The sequence below is a fragment of the Temnothorax curvispinosus genome, unplaced genomic scaffold (genome assembly GCF_003070985.1).
Source record: "Temnothorax curvispinosus isolate PA1 unplaced genomic scaffold, ASM307098v1 QBEX01014504.1, whole genome shotgun sequence".
In the NCBI taxonomy this organism is placed as follows: domain Eukaryota; kingdom Metazoa; phylum Arthropoda; class Insecta; order Hymenoptera; family Formicidae; genus Temnothorax; species Temnothorax curvispinosus.
The window spans coordinates 1-15309 of NW_020224284.1; the positions used below are offsets into that span (position 1 = coordinate 1).

Consider the following 15309-nt stretch of genomic DNA (forward strand, 5'->3'; position numbering starts at 1 on the left):
AGGCCAGTGAGTGCGTCACCACAGAGTGCTCCGGTTGGAGTTAGATGTGTGGTACTCGAGTTGGCCGGTTGATGAGGTGTGGCTTTCACGGGAGGAAAGTATCCACCTTGGAGATCAGGAACAGACCCTTCGTCGTGGTTCCAGGTGCAGGAATCGGAGTCGGAATCGGAGTTGGAATCGGAGTTGGAGAAGGCAGCGCCTTGGTCTCGGTGTTGTCCGATGAGCTGGGTCGTAAACGACCCAGGAAAACTTTCCACGGCAGGGAGTCTGTCGACTCTTACCGCGGAGAGTTAATACCCTGCAAAGCAGGTGTAAACGAAGGCCCGGAATGAGCTCGCTCCGTATCAAACGGAGGCCTTGAAGAGCACGCTCCGTCTCCAAAAGAGATTATGTCAGGGGCCTTGGTAGTAGCACACCTTGACTGGTGAGCTGATCGCTGGAGAAACCCCGCTGGGTTGCCCCTTATATAAAGGTCGATGTCGAATCTTTCTTACGAGAGAATCGACCGGCGATGCGCCGCGTAGCGGGCGCGCGTTGAACTGCCCGGCCGATCGATACCGTGCCGCTGCTCGAGCCGCGCGCCTCCCGTCTTACTGCCGTCGTCGCGCGCGCACCGTCGCGCGTCGTGGCGGACAGCTGTCCGCCACAATAAACATATAAAATTATGTATAATTATATATAAATATATATTTTTTTATATAATTTAATATAATTATATCTAGATTCTTATATAAAATTATATAAAATTATATAAAATTATATATAAGTATACATATTTATATCCCATACAGCATGAAATATTCCATGAATGTTCTATAAATATTCTTTAGAATATTCATGAATTTTCTATTAATGATCTATAAATGTGCAAAGAACGTGTAATGTCCCGCTTTGAATGTCCTTAGAAATTTCTGTAAATATTCTCGAATAATCTACAAATGTTTTATAAATTTTTCCGCATAATCCATAATTTTTTTATATATGCAAAAGATATTTATAGAACATTTATAGATTATTTTAGGAACATTAAAACTGTATACTATGTCTGTATACATTTAATATTCACCCGACATAAAAAAAAATTATTTATTTCGATATTTTATTACTATTTTTTAACTAAATTTGTTTCTTAAGATGCAGTCTATGATTATAAATATTTTCTCGTATTTTAAAAACACACTTACCTTGGTGAGATTCGAACTCGGAACCTGAGCCAACTGCCTTACATAGACTACTTCTTAATTTGATGTAAGCGTTATATATAGTCGACATATGTCATAACCAGCGCAAATATATAATTTTTCAAAAATCATCTTAAGAAACAAATTCACTTTAAAAAAAGTAATAAAATTTGAATTAAATATATGATATAATATTTCTCAATGTCGGGTGAATGTCAGAAACCAGTGCCGGCTCATTATAAAATTTTTTATAAAATTATATATTTTTAATTATTTTTTTAAAAAGAAAATTGTAAATCTAATAATAATGATAAAGAATAAGGATTGGCTATTAAGCTTTGGCCCAATATTGGGCGGCACTTGCTTGCCAAACCTCGGCTACTTAAATTTGGGTAATAGTTGGGCCAGGCTTGGGCATTAAACGTCGGCAAGCCGACACTCGTGCCAGTCTTGGGCCGTTTCTCGAGTATCGGCGTTTCCTACCTGGGCCCGTATTCCGTTCCTGCCTACCGTCAACTGTCGGTTCGATAAGTGTCGTTGCGCAGGTTTTTCATATCGTGTAAAAGCTGCGCACCGACACCGACAGTTGTCGGTAAGCGGATTTTAGCGGAACAGAATACGGCCCCTGGGGACTCTCTCGCGGTCTCGTTACGCTTCCCCTTCGTTAGCTCGCAAGGGTCTCGGATTTCTAAAAAGTTTTTATTGATGCTTTCCAGAATATTTATATAATGTTTCAAAATATTCCTAGAATAATTAGAATGTTTTCAATATTTTTCCTAAAATGTTTATAGATTATTTTAAAAATATTCTACTAATATGTAAAAAATATTCTATTAATATTCTGAATATTTCATGTTCATTGCAATGTTTACAGATTATTATTGAAATATTCATAACAATTCTAGAAAAGTTTTTCAGAATATTCATAGCACATGCTATAAATGTTTAAGAATATTAACAAAATGTTCCGTAAATATTCCAAATATTCTATATTTGTCAAAATATTTATAGAACATTCTATGCATTTTTTAAATGTACTATATTTATTAGACATTTGTAGAATATTCTATGCATATTCCGAATGGACAAAATTTCATGGAATATTTATAGAACTTCTACAGAATATTCTGAATGACCCGTGGAATATTAAAATATTTATAGATTGTTTATACCACATTTCTTGCATATTCCATGCTGTATATGGGATATATTTATATACAAGCATATACAATTTTGTTTAAATCAGAAAATTTTAAGATATATATTTATATATAATAGTATATATAAGGATAAGGATAAAGATTTACTTTATATACCCCAGAGGGCCTTAAAGGGCGTTTTGAAAGGACGTACCTAACCCTATCCGAACCTTTCTGTGGACCAACGGTTTAACGTCTTCTTCCGAAAGACGGAGCCCAGTTTTTCCATCTAGGGAGACTTTTCTCCGCTAAATGGGGGGGCAGGGTTTTTTTCCTCCGAGGCCTAGCGGGATTCGAACCCGGTTCTCCGGATTACGAATCTGGCGCTCTACCCACTAGACCAGCCGTCACCCCTATATAATAGTATATAAATATATATTAAAATATATAATTATATAAAATATATATTTTTCTATATAATTATATAAAATTATATCTGATTCCTCACGTAAAATTATATATAATTTTATATAATTATATATATTAATATATTTATATAGAGATGAATTAGAATTTTTCTAAATAAGTAGAGCAGGACCAGTTGCATGGCCTCCACGATTCCCCGACCTCAATCCTTTAAATTTTTAACTGAGGACACTTAAAGTCCTTAGTTTATATAAAGTTCAAATCGACAACGAAGATATGATATGCCAATGCATCTTTGCTGCTTGTGAAACCATTCGCAACTTGCAACCGCTCCGAGATCTTTGAAAGAGTGTGGCAGTCCATGAACCGACGTGTCTATGCGTGTATTGAATTGAATGGGAGACAATTTGAACATTTGTTGTAATTAAAAATTGAAAATAAATAATATTAAATAATAATAGATATTACTTTCATTTTCCATTAATAAATATTTGTTTGAGCTGTATCTCAATCACCCTTCTAAGTGCCCTTCTGAAGATTTCTGCATAATTACTACTTTTTTCATGTTTTGGTGTAGAAAACTCGCCTCCAAAGTTTGTCTCCTTATTTTAGTCACACTTTGTATGTTTAATAAATAACTTGTGGAATTAATTGATTTTTTGTTCAGGAATGGCAACTCATACTTGACAGATACCTGAATGTCCTTATGCTCAGCTAATAGTGCAAAGATGAAGCACAGACTCATTGCTGTAGTGTCATGACCCTGCAATCATATGTGTCAATATAACATTATGTACAGGGTATTCCACATAACTCTTTACAGCTCGATATCTCGAAAACTATTTCATCGATTTTAAAGGTTTAGATCTTGAATTGTATGGATCTGAAGGGCCTTCAATCTGAAATAGAGGTTGGTCTTTTAACCCTTTTTGCATGGGTAAAACAAAGATCAATTTTAAAATTTTTAATGAAAACCCTTTGTTATGTTCGTAAGTTGAATAAACCGCCCTGAAAGTGCAACCGCGAGAGGGCACGATAGCCATAAGAGTGCAACCGCAAGAGGGCACGATAGTGAGTTTCCGGTCCCGCCAAAAAGAATGAGAGCCTTCGGGCAGACATATTGTAACAGCCGACTCGGTCGCATGACCGCTGCCTCGCACGCAATAAAGACGACTTATTGTATACTTTGTGTGACTTACTACCTGCTCGCGTACATAATAAGTGGCGACGAGGACGTTACGAATCCAAGTGCAAGTACTGCAGACTTCCTACATACATTGTTGCGCAGTACGAAATACGACTAGTGCAAAATGCCGAATACAGGGCAAACCACTACGTTCCAACAAGTTTTCTCTATTGAGTCATTCGATGCGTCAAAGACAACGTTTAACCGTTGGACGAAAAGACTGGAAAGTGCATTTGGAGTGTTCAATGTGCCGGTGCCACCAAGAAGGGACTATTTACTTGGGTCCAGAAACATATAACCTATTGTGCGATAAATTGGCACCGGTGGAACCGACTACAAAAACATACGAAGAATTGGTGGCTATAATGAAGAACCATTTCAACCCGGAACCTTTGGAAATAGCGGAAAATTTCCGATTTCTGCAACGACGCCAAGGAGAGGGGGAGACAGCGCAGGAATACATGGCGGCCCTCCAGAAGCCGGCGCTTCATTGTAAATTCGGGGACTACTTGCGCACGGCGCTGCGGAACCAATTCGTTTTCGGCCTGCGGTCGGAAAGAATACAAGGACGCCTACTCGAATGCAGAGACCTCACGGTGGACAAGGCAGTAGAAATCGCAGTCGGTATGGAAGTTTCGGCGCGGGATGCGGCACAATTACAGAAGTCCAACGCAGCGAGCGTGAATAGCGTAAATACAAATAAGAAGCAGAGTAAGGTTAAATTCCCAAATAAAAATCGTAAAACTCAGGTCGACACAAAAGAAAATAAAAGTCAGAGTAATAACAAAACTTGCTATAGATGTGGTTCAGATAAGCATTTAGCGAATAATTGCGATAAGAAAGAGGTAATCTGTAATTATTGTCAAGTAAAAGGTCATTTAAAGAAAGTATGCATGAAAGCGAAAAAAGATGGTAATCAAACGAATCAGATCGAAGTAATTTGCCTGGCTGACACCGAGCATGCGACATTTCGAGAGAAATTTATGGTAAACGTTGAAGTAAATAAAGTCAATATTCAGTTTGAAGTAGATAGCGGTGCAGCCGTAAGTCTTATAGGCAAAGAACAATTCGTGAAGTTTTTCAAAGATGTACAGATACATTCGACTACGCTTAGACTAGTTACATATTGCGGTACGGAACTTGAGATGTTAGGAGTTTCTAATGTCAGTGTATGTTACAAGGGTATTACAAATAACCTCGAAATGTATGTAGTTAAGGGGAAAAGGAAACCTTTACTAGGCCGAGAATGGATCAGGCAATTAAATGTAGATTTGGGTGAGATCGCTCAAGTAGATACTGATGATGTGCAAGCACTTTTAAAGAAATATTCGCGAATTTTTCAGGACAATATCGGGAAAATTACAGGTATACAAGCTAAATTGAAATTACGCGAGGGGACTACTCCCGTGTTCGCAAAAAGCCGAAAAATCGCTCACGCATTGCTACCTAAAGTAAAGGAGGAAATTGATAAATTGGTCAAAGAAGGGGTATTGCGTAAAGTGCAACATTCCGATTGGGCTACACCAATAGTGCCGGTAACGAAGTCAAACGGGGGAATTCGTTTATGTGGGGATTTCAAAATTACAATAAATCCTGAAAACCAAAAAAACCAATAAAACAGTTTTTGGTCGTGGACCAGCACCCTTTACCAACGACTGACGAAATGTTTTCGTCGCTGAACGGTGGTACGGAATTTTCAAAATTAGACTTACGGGAAGCGTACCTACAACTGGAAGTAAGCGAAGACAGTAGGAAATGTCTGGTACTTAATACACCCTTCGGACTTTACGAAAGCTGTAGATTAATGTATGGGGTTGCTAGCGCGCCGGCAGTATGGCAGCGCGAAATAGAAAATCTGTTACAGGGCATTGAGGGAGTCGGAGTTTTCTTGGATGATATCAGGATCACAGCGCCTAACAGGAAAGTACATTTACAAGGCTTGAGGCGGTACTAAAAATATTATCCGAACATAACATTCGCGTAAATTTAAAGAAATGCATGTTTTTACAAGACAAAATTGAGTATTGCGGTTACGTAATAGATAGAACAGGGCTGCGTAAGTCGACCAGTAAAATCGAGGCCATACAAAACGCTCCCAGACCAACTAACAAAACGAAAGTAAAGTCTTTCGTGGGTTTAGTAAATTATTACGGTCGTTTTTTTCAAAATCTAAGCAAAGTACTCCACCCATTATATCACTTGCTAAAAGATAATGTACCCTTTAAATGGAATACAAAATGCCAGGAAGCATTTAATACGGTAAAGAAAGAAATACAATCGGACAAAGTTCTGGCACACTTCGACCCAACACTTCAGTTAATACTTGCAACAGACGCTAGCTCTTACGCGGTAGGTGCGGTACTTTCGCAGATTTCCCCAGACGGAACAGAACGGCCAATTCAATTCGCTTCACAAATGTTGAGTGAGACTCAGCAAAAATATTCACAGATTGATAAGGAAGCTTATGCAATCATTTACGGAGTAAAAAAATTTTATTACTACTTATATGGCAGGAAGTTTACGCTGATTACGGATCACAAACCGTTAGTACGAATTTTTTCTCCAACTAATGGCCTTCCAGTGTTCTCTGCCGCACGCATGCAACACTATGCAATTTTTTTGCAAGCATTTGATTTTCAAATTAAGTATAAAAAATCAGAAGACAACGCAAACGCGGATGCAATGTCTAGATTACCCCTACGCCCGGTTAAAACGTACGGATTTGAGGAAGCAGATTGCGCGGAAATTAACTCAATTGAGACGTTACCTATTACATGTGTAGAATTAGCTCGTGAGACTGAACGCGATAAATCGTTAACAGCACTCTTACAAGGCTTGAAAGAGGGTTATACGGTTCATAAGGAAAATAGATTTAATATAGATCAAGTCGAATTTACACTACAATCGGGATGCATTATAAGAGGCCAAAGAGCAGTAATACCTGTCTCATTACGAAAAAGAATTTTAGAGGAACTTCATGCCGCTCATTTCGGAATAGTTAAGATGAAGCTCATGTCTAGAAGTTACATATGGTGGCCTAACTACACAAAAGATATAGAACAATTAGCGAAAAATTGTTTTGAATGTAATAAAATTAGGAACGACCCTAGTAAAGTCACGTTGCATCCATGGGAAAAAACTACGGAACCGTTTCAAAGGGTTCATGTAGACTATGCGGGTCCGTTCTATAATACATACTTATTGATATTAATCGATGCTTACTCGCGTTGGCCAGAGATTTACATAACAAAAGATATGACAACTGCGACTACTATACAAATTTGTCGTAGAATCTTCTCTCAATTCGGGTTACCTAAAGTTCTAGTTAGCGACAGTGGAAGACAGTTCACGGCTCATGAATTTAGGAATTTTATGAAGGAAAATGGTATTTTTCACAAATTTAGTCCATCATACCATCCGGCTACAAATGGTATGGCAGAGCGATACGTACGGACAGTAAAACAAAGTTTAAGAGCATTGCACTGGCAAGGAACTAATGAAGAGAAAGATATAATGTTGTGTAAATTCCTCCTACAATACAGAATTACACCACACAGCGTAACCAACAAACCCCCAGCAACACTTTTTCTCAATCGGAATAACTTACGTACACGTTTAGATCTTTTGAAACCAGCCATCGAGCATGTAAAGCAAGAAGCGATGAGCGAACAAGGGATTAGAAACTTCGCGGAGGGGGAAAGAGTGGCGGTTAGAGACTATATTCACGAGGATAAGTGGAAATTTGGTAGAGTTGTACAAAAGTTAGGAAAACTTATATATACGATACGGTTGGATGACGGTAAAATCAGGAGAAAACATATTGATCAGATACGAAAGATAGGAGAGAACATAGCAAGCGATCAGTTACTACAGCCAGAGCCTCTCACCCAACGGAGTCAGAAATGCGAATGCGATATACCAAGGTTGCTAGATCGAGATCAGGTTTCGGAAAGCGGAACAGAAAGCGTAGCCGACGAGCGTCCGACCGAACGGAATACGGAGGATAGGCCTAAGAATAGGGAGTTGGAAACTGTACCCCCTAATGTAATAACCGCACCCGAGATAGCTCTCGATAAAGACTTAGAAGCCAAAGCAGAAATACCTAAGACTGTAGAATTACGTAGGTCTAAGCGAACAAGGAAGGCTCCTGAGAAGCTTGACCTGTAAATAGTTTAGTTCAGGATGTTGCGTTATACTTATAACTTCTTAATGTAACTAGTTGTAAGTATTTCCTAAGAGAGGGAAGAAACTGTTATGTTCGTAAGTTGAATAAACCGCCCTGAGAGTGCAACCGCGAGAGGGCACGATAGCCATAAGAGTGCAACCGCAAGAGGGCACGATAATGAGTTTTCGGTCCCGCCAAAAAGAATGAGAGCCTTCGGGCAGACATATTGTAACAGCCGACTCGGTCGCATGACCGCTGCCTCGCACGCAATAAAGACGACTTATTGTATACTTTGTGTGACTTACTACCTGCTCACGTACATAATACTCCTATAAAAAATTATATTTTTGAATTCTATAAAAGAAAATAGCTTAGTTTTGTCCGAAACATTTCTTTATCAGATGTTTTTATTTAAAAAATATGATACATGAAGCATTTACGAAATCAAAATTACAACACTCCTTTCTGATTTATTCAATTTATTAAATGTTTAAATTGTCCATCATGGACTTGCAAACATTTATTTAGCCGAATTAAAAATTTATTCCTTACATTTGATAACATTTCGGGAGTCACTGAAATGCAAACGTGGGGTGAGAAGAAGCACAAGGATACGCTACGCTTGCGCTTCAATGATTCACGAATGTTATCAAATTTTAGGAATAATTTGTTAATTCGGCTAAATAAATGTCCATGGTGGACAATTTAAACATTTAATAAATTGAATAAATCGAAAGGGAGTGTTGTAATTTTGATTTTGCAAATGCTAAAGTCTCTTTAATCAGAGTCTGGCCAACTTGCAGTTCTGGGAAAATTCTGCGAGAGAGAAAGAAATATACACCTCTGTAAAATTGGCCGGACAACTTCACAGAGGTCTATACTTATTTCTTTCTCTCTCGCAAGTTGGTTAGACTTTGATTAGGGGGACTCTAATAAATGCTTCATGTAACTATAAATTTTTTTAAAAAAGGTAAAAAAAAGGCGCCAAGTACTCGCGTAGTTGTTACCTCGAAAAAACTAAGTAGTAGTATCATTAATTTTGAATTAAAAAATAAATAAAATCTATTCTAACTTAGGTGGTAGTAGCTTTAATTCTTTTTAACAAAATTATTATATTATAAAATTGTTACTTTATTCAATCCAAGTGATATCTACTTAAAAAAGACTTAAATAACAAGTGGTATCTATTTAAAAAATATGTGAAATCTTTTAATACTGCGCCAATTACAAAGAGAGAATATATATAGGTATACGGCTCAACTTCCGAATAGCCCCTACCTCCGAATTTGATGAAACTTGCAGGAGTTGTTGATTATTAGAGGACATGTTCATACCATAAAGGATTTTGTACGGAAACAAATAGGAACGGAGAAATTGGCGTCAAAAATTCAAAATTTGGTAAATGTCTACAATTAGGTCTCCAACGAAAAATCAATTGAAAAGAGAAATTCTATGTATTTTTGCTCCTCAAATCCAAAACTGTTGATAAAATTTGGGGGTTGCTTGTATTTTTTAAGATATCTTTAAGAAAATGAAAAAAAAAACACTACATAGGTTAGATGACGCGCTTTAAAAGTATTTAACTTAACTGTTTAAAGCGCGTCACTAATCTACATAGGTTAGATGACGCGCTTTAAAAGTATTTAACTGTTTAAAATTTTTTTGGGCACGCATAGGGGGTGTAGGAGGGCGAAGCCCCCCCCGCTTATGTTTAAAGCAAAATACATTTCCTACCCGGGCACGCCGAAGGTGTGTCCATGGGAGGAGTGCGAAACCCCACCCCCCCGCTCCATCCCATCAACCCAACCCACACCGCCAGGTGCACGGGCGGATGCAGGGCGGGCGGAGCCCCCCCTGCCCACACTCATAGGTTTACTCACACAATGGGGGGGTGCAGGAGGGCGAAGCCCCCCCCGTCCATACATGTACTTTGATATATTTCACGGTTCTCATTTTCTTAACGATATCTTAACAAATACAAGCGACCCCCAAATTTTATCAACAGTTTTGGATTCAAGGAGCAAAATACATACAATTTATCTCTTTTCAATTGATCTCTCGTTGGGGCCTTAATTCTAAACATTTACCAAATTTTGAATTTTTGACGCCAATTTCTCCGTTCCTATTTGTTTCCGTACAAAATCCTTTATAGTATGAACGTGTCCTCTAATAGTCAACAACTCCTGCAAGTTTTATCAAATTCGGAGGTAGGGGCTATTCGGAAGTCTTATCATGTATACATATATACCTTAACAAAATTATTATTATATCACAAAATTGCGTTACCAAACTCAATCCAAGTAATACGTACCAACCTAAGTGGTACTAGCCTTATTTTTCCTTAACAAAATTATATCACAAAATTGCGTTACCTAACTCAACCTAAGTGATATGTTATTTCAAAAAAATATATGAAATCTTTAAATTAGGCCAACTACAAAGAGAATATATATATTGCTTTGAAAAATAATTGTAGTGCAACTACTCTTAAAAAATAAAACAAAATTGTTTTATCTAACTTAACCCAAGTGGTATGTATCTTTGTATTCCTAAGGGTCTTTCTATCAACCCAAGTGGTAGTAGTTTTAATTTTCCTTGATAAAATTATAATATTACAAAGAATCATTTTAATCACAAAAAATTAAAGAAGTAACATTATAAAATAAAAATATTTAATTAAAATAAAATAAATAAATTTTTCTTGTAAAAAATTTGGCGCTGCTTTTTTAAGGTGTATCCAGACAAACTTGCATAAGTGCATAAGCATATGCATAAAGAGATCATGGATTAAAATAAAATAGATAGATTTTAATAAAAGCATCTGACAAAAGGAATGTTTTGGACAAAACTAAGCTGTTTCTTTCCATAGAATTCAAAAATATAATTTGTTCCGAACTAGTAGTTCGTACGTTTGTATGTCGCGGTCGCCTGTGGATAACTGTGATTGCGAAACATTAGTTTATGCGATCTCAATAGATGGCGTTTTTAAGTTTTGTAGCGTGGACTCTATCGACCCGCGCATTATCGACCTCAGATTCAGCTCAGCTCTCGCGTGTGTCACTTCCGCTCGTGCACATTATAATAAAGGGTGTTCCTTGTTTAAAAGCGTTGTCATTTACAACCGCATCATATATCGTCAAGAGGTAATACCGATCTCCAGGCAATCCAGATCACAAACAAATTACATAATTTTTGACGTAGAATTACGTCTTTGTCGACAGTAAGTAGGTGGTAAATCCAGGAGCACAGACGCAACGAAAACATGTCACACTTTGAACGTTTATATCTTTGAAACTAATAATCATAGAGTAGGTGGAAGAAGAAAGGCGTGAAGGAAGCCGAAAGAAGGTGGAGTAAGTGGAGGCGAGGTCGAAAGTAAAGCGGGACGACAGAAATCTGTTGGAGATGAGGAGGGCTGAGAGAAAGGTTATGTTGACGGTGGACTTTGGAGAGAAGATGCAGAGAGAGGAGCAAGGTTCAGGACGGGAGAGGACGGAGGTGAAAGGAAAGGAGAAGAACGCGGGGATGCACATGCAGCAGGTGTGGTAATGTGGTGGAACGGTACGGCAGAAGATGTGATCGAGTGTGACGGGGAGAGAGAGGAGGCGGAGAGGCCGACTGCTGGTAGATAAGGAGCAAGGGAGAGGCGGAAAAGGTGGAAGATGACCGGGAGAAAAGGGAGAGGGGAAGAAGGCGAAGCTGCTTACTCCTGGCGGGAGTGTCGGCGTGGAGGCGCCGGGGCGGCCGTAAGGGTGAGCGGGCTCGAAGGGCCAGGAGGAAGCAAGAGCAAGGGGCCCGGCGACACGGATGAGTTGGTAAAGTGGAGAGGCGAGATACCGACAAAGAGGTATCGACCATGGATAACGCGGAGAAAACTTAGCGAGTCGATAAGAAGGGAAATCCGAGGCAGATCGATAGGAGAATCGATGGTGATGGCGATCGAGGCAGGACACATGCCATTAGAGTGCGTAAGCATGAGGTATAGGTACGTATTAGCTGGAGAGATTAAGAACGCGGAACGAGAATAGAGAAGTGGAGGATAGTACGAATGTAAGTAGAAGAGAGAAAGGAGAAGGAAGAATGGGGCGGGCAAGGCCGAAATGAAAGGGGCGAGAGAGGAAGGTAGAGCAAGTGAAATAAAGTAAATTCAACTTTCTTGTTACAGATAACCTAAAGGGAGAAAGAGGGGAAAACGGTGGAAAGAAGGATGGAGTGCAGAGGAAAGATTATAATAGAAAAAAAGCGATAGAAAAGATAGTAGAAGAGAAAGTATGGGAGATGATAAAGGAGTTTAAAAAGGACAGTAAAAGAAAAGATGAAGAGATAAAAAAATTGAAGGAAAAAGTAAAGAGATTAAAAAGGAAGGTGTATAGGATAGAGCAGAGCGCGGGCAAAAGGAAGAGAGATGACAGTGAAGAGAGTAAGTGTAAGTTTGGTAAGAGGAAATGGTAGGCAGAAGAGTATGAAAGGAACGACGACGAGAAAAGAAAGAAGATGATAATAAGACGTAATAATACGGATCGAGAAAGAGAGATGGATGGGGAAGAATCAAATTGGGAGAAGGTGAAGGAATTGTTTTCGGAAGGATTAAAAGTGAAGGTGGAGGTGAAAGAAATAAGCGTGATAGGGTCAGAAAAGAGACTGGGTGACGATAATAGTAAAGATGGAGAATAAAGAGGATAAGTGGAAGGTACTAGATGCAAGAAAAAAAGAAGGGAGCAGATTAAGGGTAAAAATAGATGAGAACAAATCGATGGAGATGAGGGACCCCGGAGGATGAGATTGCGAAAAGGATGGAGGAGAATCTGTAATGAATTCGGACGAGAAAGAAGACGATAGGAAGAAAAGAGAGTAAGAAGAATGTAAGATAGAAAGGAGAGAGGAAGGGAGATAGAGAGGGAAGCGTTAAGAGAGAAGAAGAGGAGGAGGAAAAGGAAATAAGATGTAGGATTAATACCTTTATTTTCAGAGTAAAGGTAAAGTAAAAAAGAAGGAAGGCGTCGAACACGAGGAGAGAGAGAGCTGGAAAGAAGGGAAGAGCCGCGACAGGAAGGAGGGAGTTCTAGGAGTGCTGAATTAAGGGAAGCTGAAGGAGATGGCCAGAAGAGTGCCGGATGGAAAACAAAGGGAAGGGAAACATGATGTGAGGTCACTCAATGACCAGGAGGGAGAAATGAAGCAAGATGTAAAAGTTTTTGGGACCGTTTTTACGAGAGGAAAAAAAAAGCGCCTTTTCAGCCCCAGAAGAGGAGAGAAATAAAGAATAATTAAAATAATTGTAGAGTAATAAATAAGGTGTCATTCGATAGCTTATAGAGTCCCATTTTCTTTCTAAAGTCTCTAAAGTATCCAAAAGTGGTTACCAATTTCTATTTTAACAAATCTCCGTGATTGCTCTAATTTTCATAAATTTTGTGATATCAAGTTGAAATTTATTTTTTTATGGATAGAGTGTCATTAAAGGAAGGTATTGAATTTGGTGATGATTGGTGAAGGGGTTACCCCGATTTCTGTTTTAACAAATTTCCGTGTTTGTTCTAATTTCCATACATTTTGTGATTTGAGCTAAATTTTTTTAGGAAAGTACCGGTATTGAATTTGGCGTCAATGTTTGAAGGGGTTACCGATTTATGTTTAAAAAAAATGTAAAGTTGTACATGTAATCTTATATAGAATATCATTAAAGGAAGGTTGGCATTTACTTTGGCGAGAATCGGGGAAGGGGTTACCGATTTCTGCAAGAAAATACTTAACACTGGGAAGATCTTGTATGGACATGAATTTGTCGTCGATCCGGGGATACCGATTTATGTCTAAATAGAGTATAAGTTATACATGTATTCTTATATAGAGCATCATTAAAAGTGTATAAGTTTTCTAATTCCATTATATTCTTCAGTTTTTTCTACCCCTATTTCATATATAATACTTTAAGATTTGGTTAGACCCAGCTTTATTAGGTTTCTATATATGTACGTACTCCTAACAAATATATATATATATATATATATATATATATAATATTTATACATATATATATATTATATATATATATATATATATATATATATATATATATGAAATAGGGGTAGAAAAGACTGAAGAATATAATAAAATTTAAAAAAAATTGCCAATATGAGCGAAAACACGTCAAGGGGGACACCTTCGAAAGATGATGTTTGAAATACTAGATAATAATTTTTTAATACGTTCTATACTTCCAAATAAAAGCGCCGGTATTTTTTTTAGATTTTTAAAAACGGTATTTTCAAAGATATTAAAGATAAAAAATTGCAGCAAATCGCTGAAAATTGGACAAACACTCATTAAAATATCAATATCTCCGGTTTTATGCTACTTACAGACTTCGGCATGGGCTCATTTTGAAGCTCTCAAACGTCGCTTCGATTTCCTGTAATTGAATTTTAACAAGAAAATTTTTGGTTAATTGTTATAAACAATTAAATTTTCAAAGGTGATTTTTCATAACTTACCACTACAGTAGAATGTTGAAAAAAATACGAGTTTGTTCGTTAGTTAATTTTCTACAAAACTGGTAAGTTTCAGAATGGAAAACAAATGGACACTATGCGAAAAAAAACAAGTAACCACGCTGCTGTCCTGGCGCGCTCATAAAACTTGCGTGCAGGAAAGGAATTGTGTTCGGGATTGAACAGGGTAATTCAACAACACCTCGACAAGTATTTGAGAAAACCAAATAAGTATTTTATTTACGAACTACAGCAACTTGCTCTTGCGTTCCTGCCGAGAATTGTTTTACAATCAGTTCACTTTTTGATCTTGATAAAAAAGAATGCAACGTGAGTGTCCCACGCACGGGCCTGGCCTGATCAAAACGAGCTTGCAATTTGATAGTTTCAGCTCGATATTGCTCTTCGGTAAAAAATTCCACGTCGATGTTGATAATGTTTCTAAATAATGTTTCAAAATCACCTTTGAAAATTTAATTGTTTATAACAATTAACCAAAATTTTTTTGTTAAAATTCAATTACACGAAATTGAAGCGACGTTCGAAAGCTTCAAAATGAGCCCATGCCAAAGTCTGTGAATAGCATAAAACCGCGGAGATATTGATATTTTAATGAGAGTGTTTGGCCAATTTTCAGCGATTTGATGCAATTTTCGATCTTTAATAACTTTGAAAATACTGATTTTAAAAATCTAAAAAAAATTGACGTTTTTTTTTTTAT

At 37.7% G+C, this 15309-nt stretch overlaps 2 protein-coding genes across 2 annotated transcripts; both read left to right on the forward strand.

Moving 5' to 3' along the window:
* The first annotated feature begins 4177 nt into the window (after window positions 1-4177).
* Window positions 4178-5886, forward strand: LOC112464727 (uncharacterized protein K02A2.6-like). The gene is made up of 2 exons (XM_025031883.1): window positions 4178-5467; window positions 5554-5886. The coding sequence occupies exons 1-2, from the start codon at window positions 4178-4180 to the stop codon at window positions 5884-5886; spliced, it is 1623 nt and encodes a 540-aa protein (XP_024887651.1).
* Window positions 5887-6935: 1049 nt separating this feature from the next.
* On the forward strand, window positions 6936-8099 carry LOC112464728 (uncharacterized protein K02A2.6-like). Its single transcript, XM_025031884.1, has one exon. It carries the CDS (start codon window positions 6936-6938, stop codon window positions 8097-8099), a length of 1164 nt encoding a protein of 387 aa, XP_024887652.1.
* Window positions 8100-15309: the final 7210 nt, after the last annotated feature.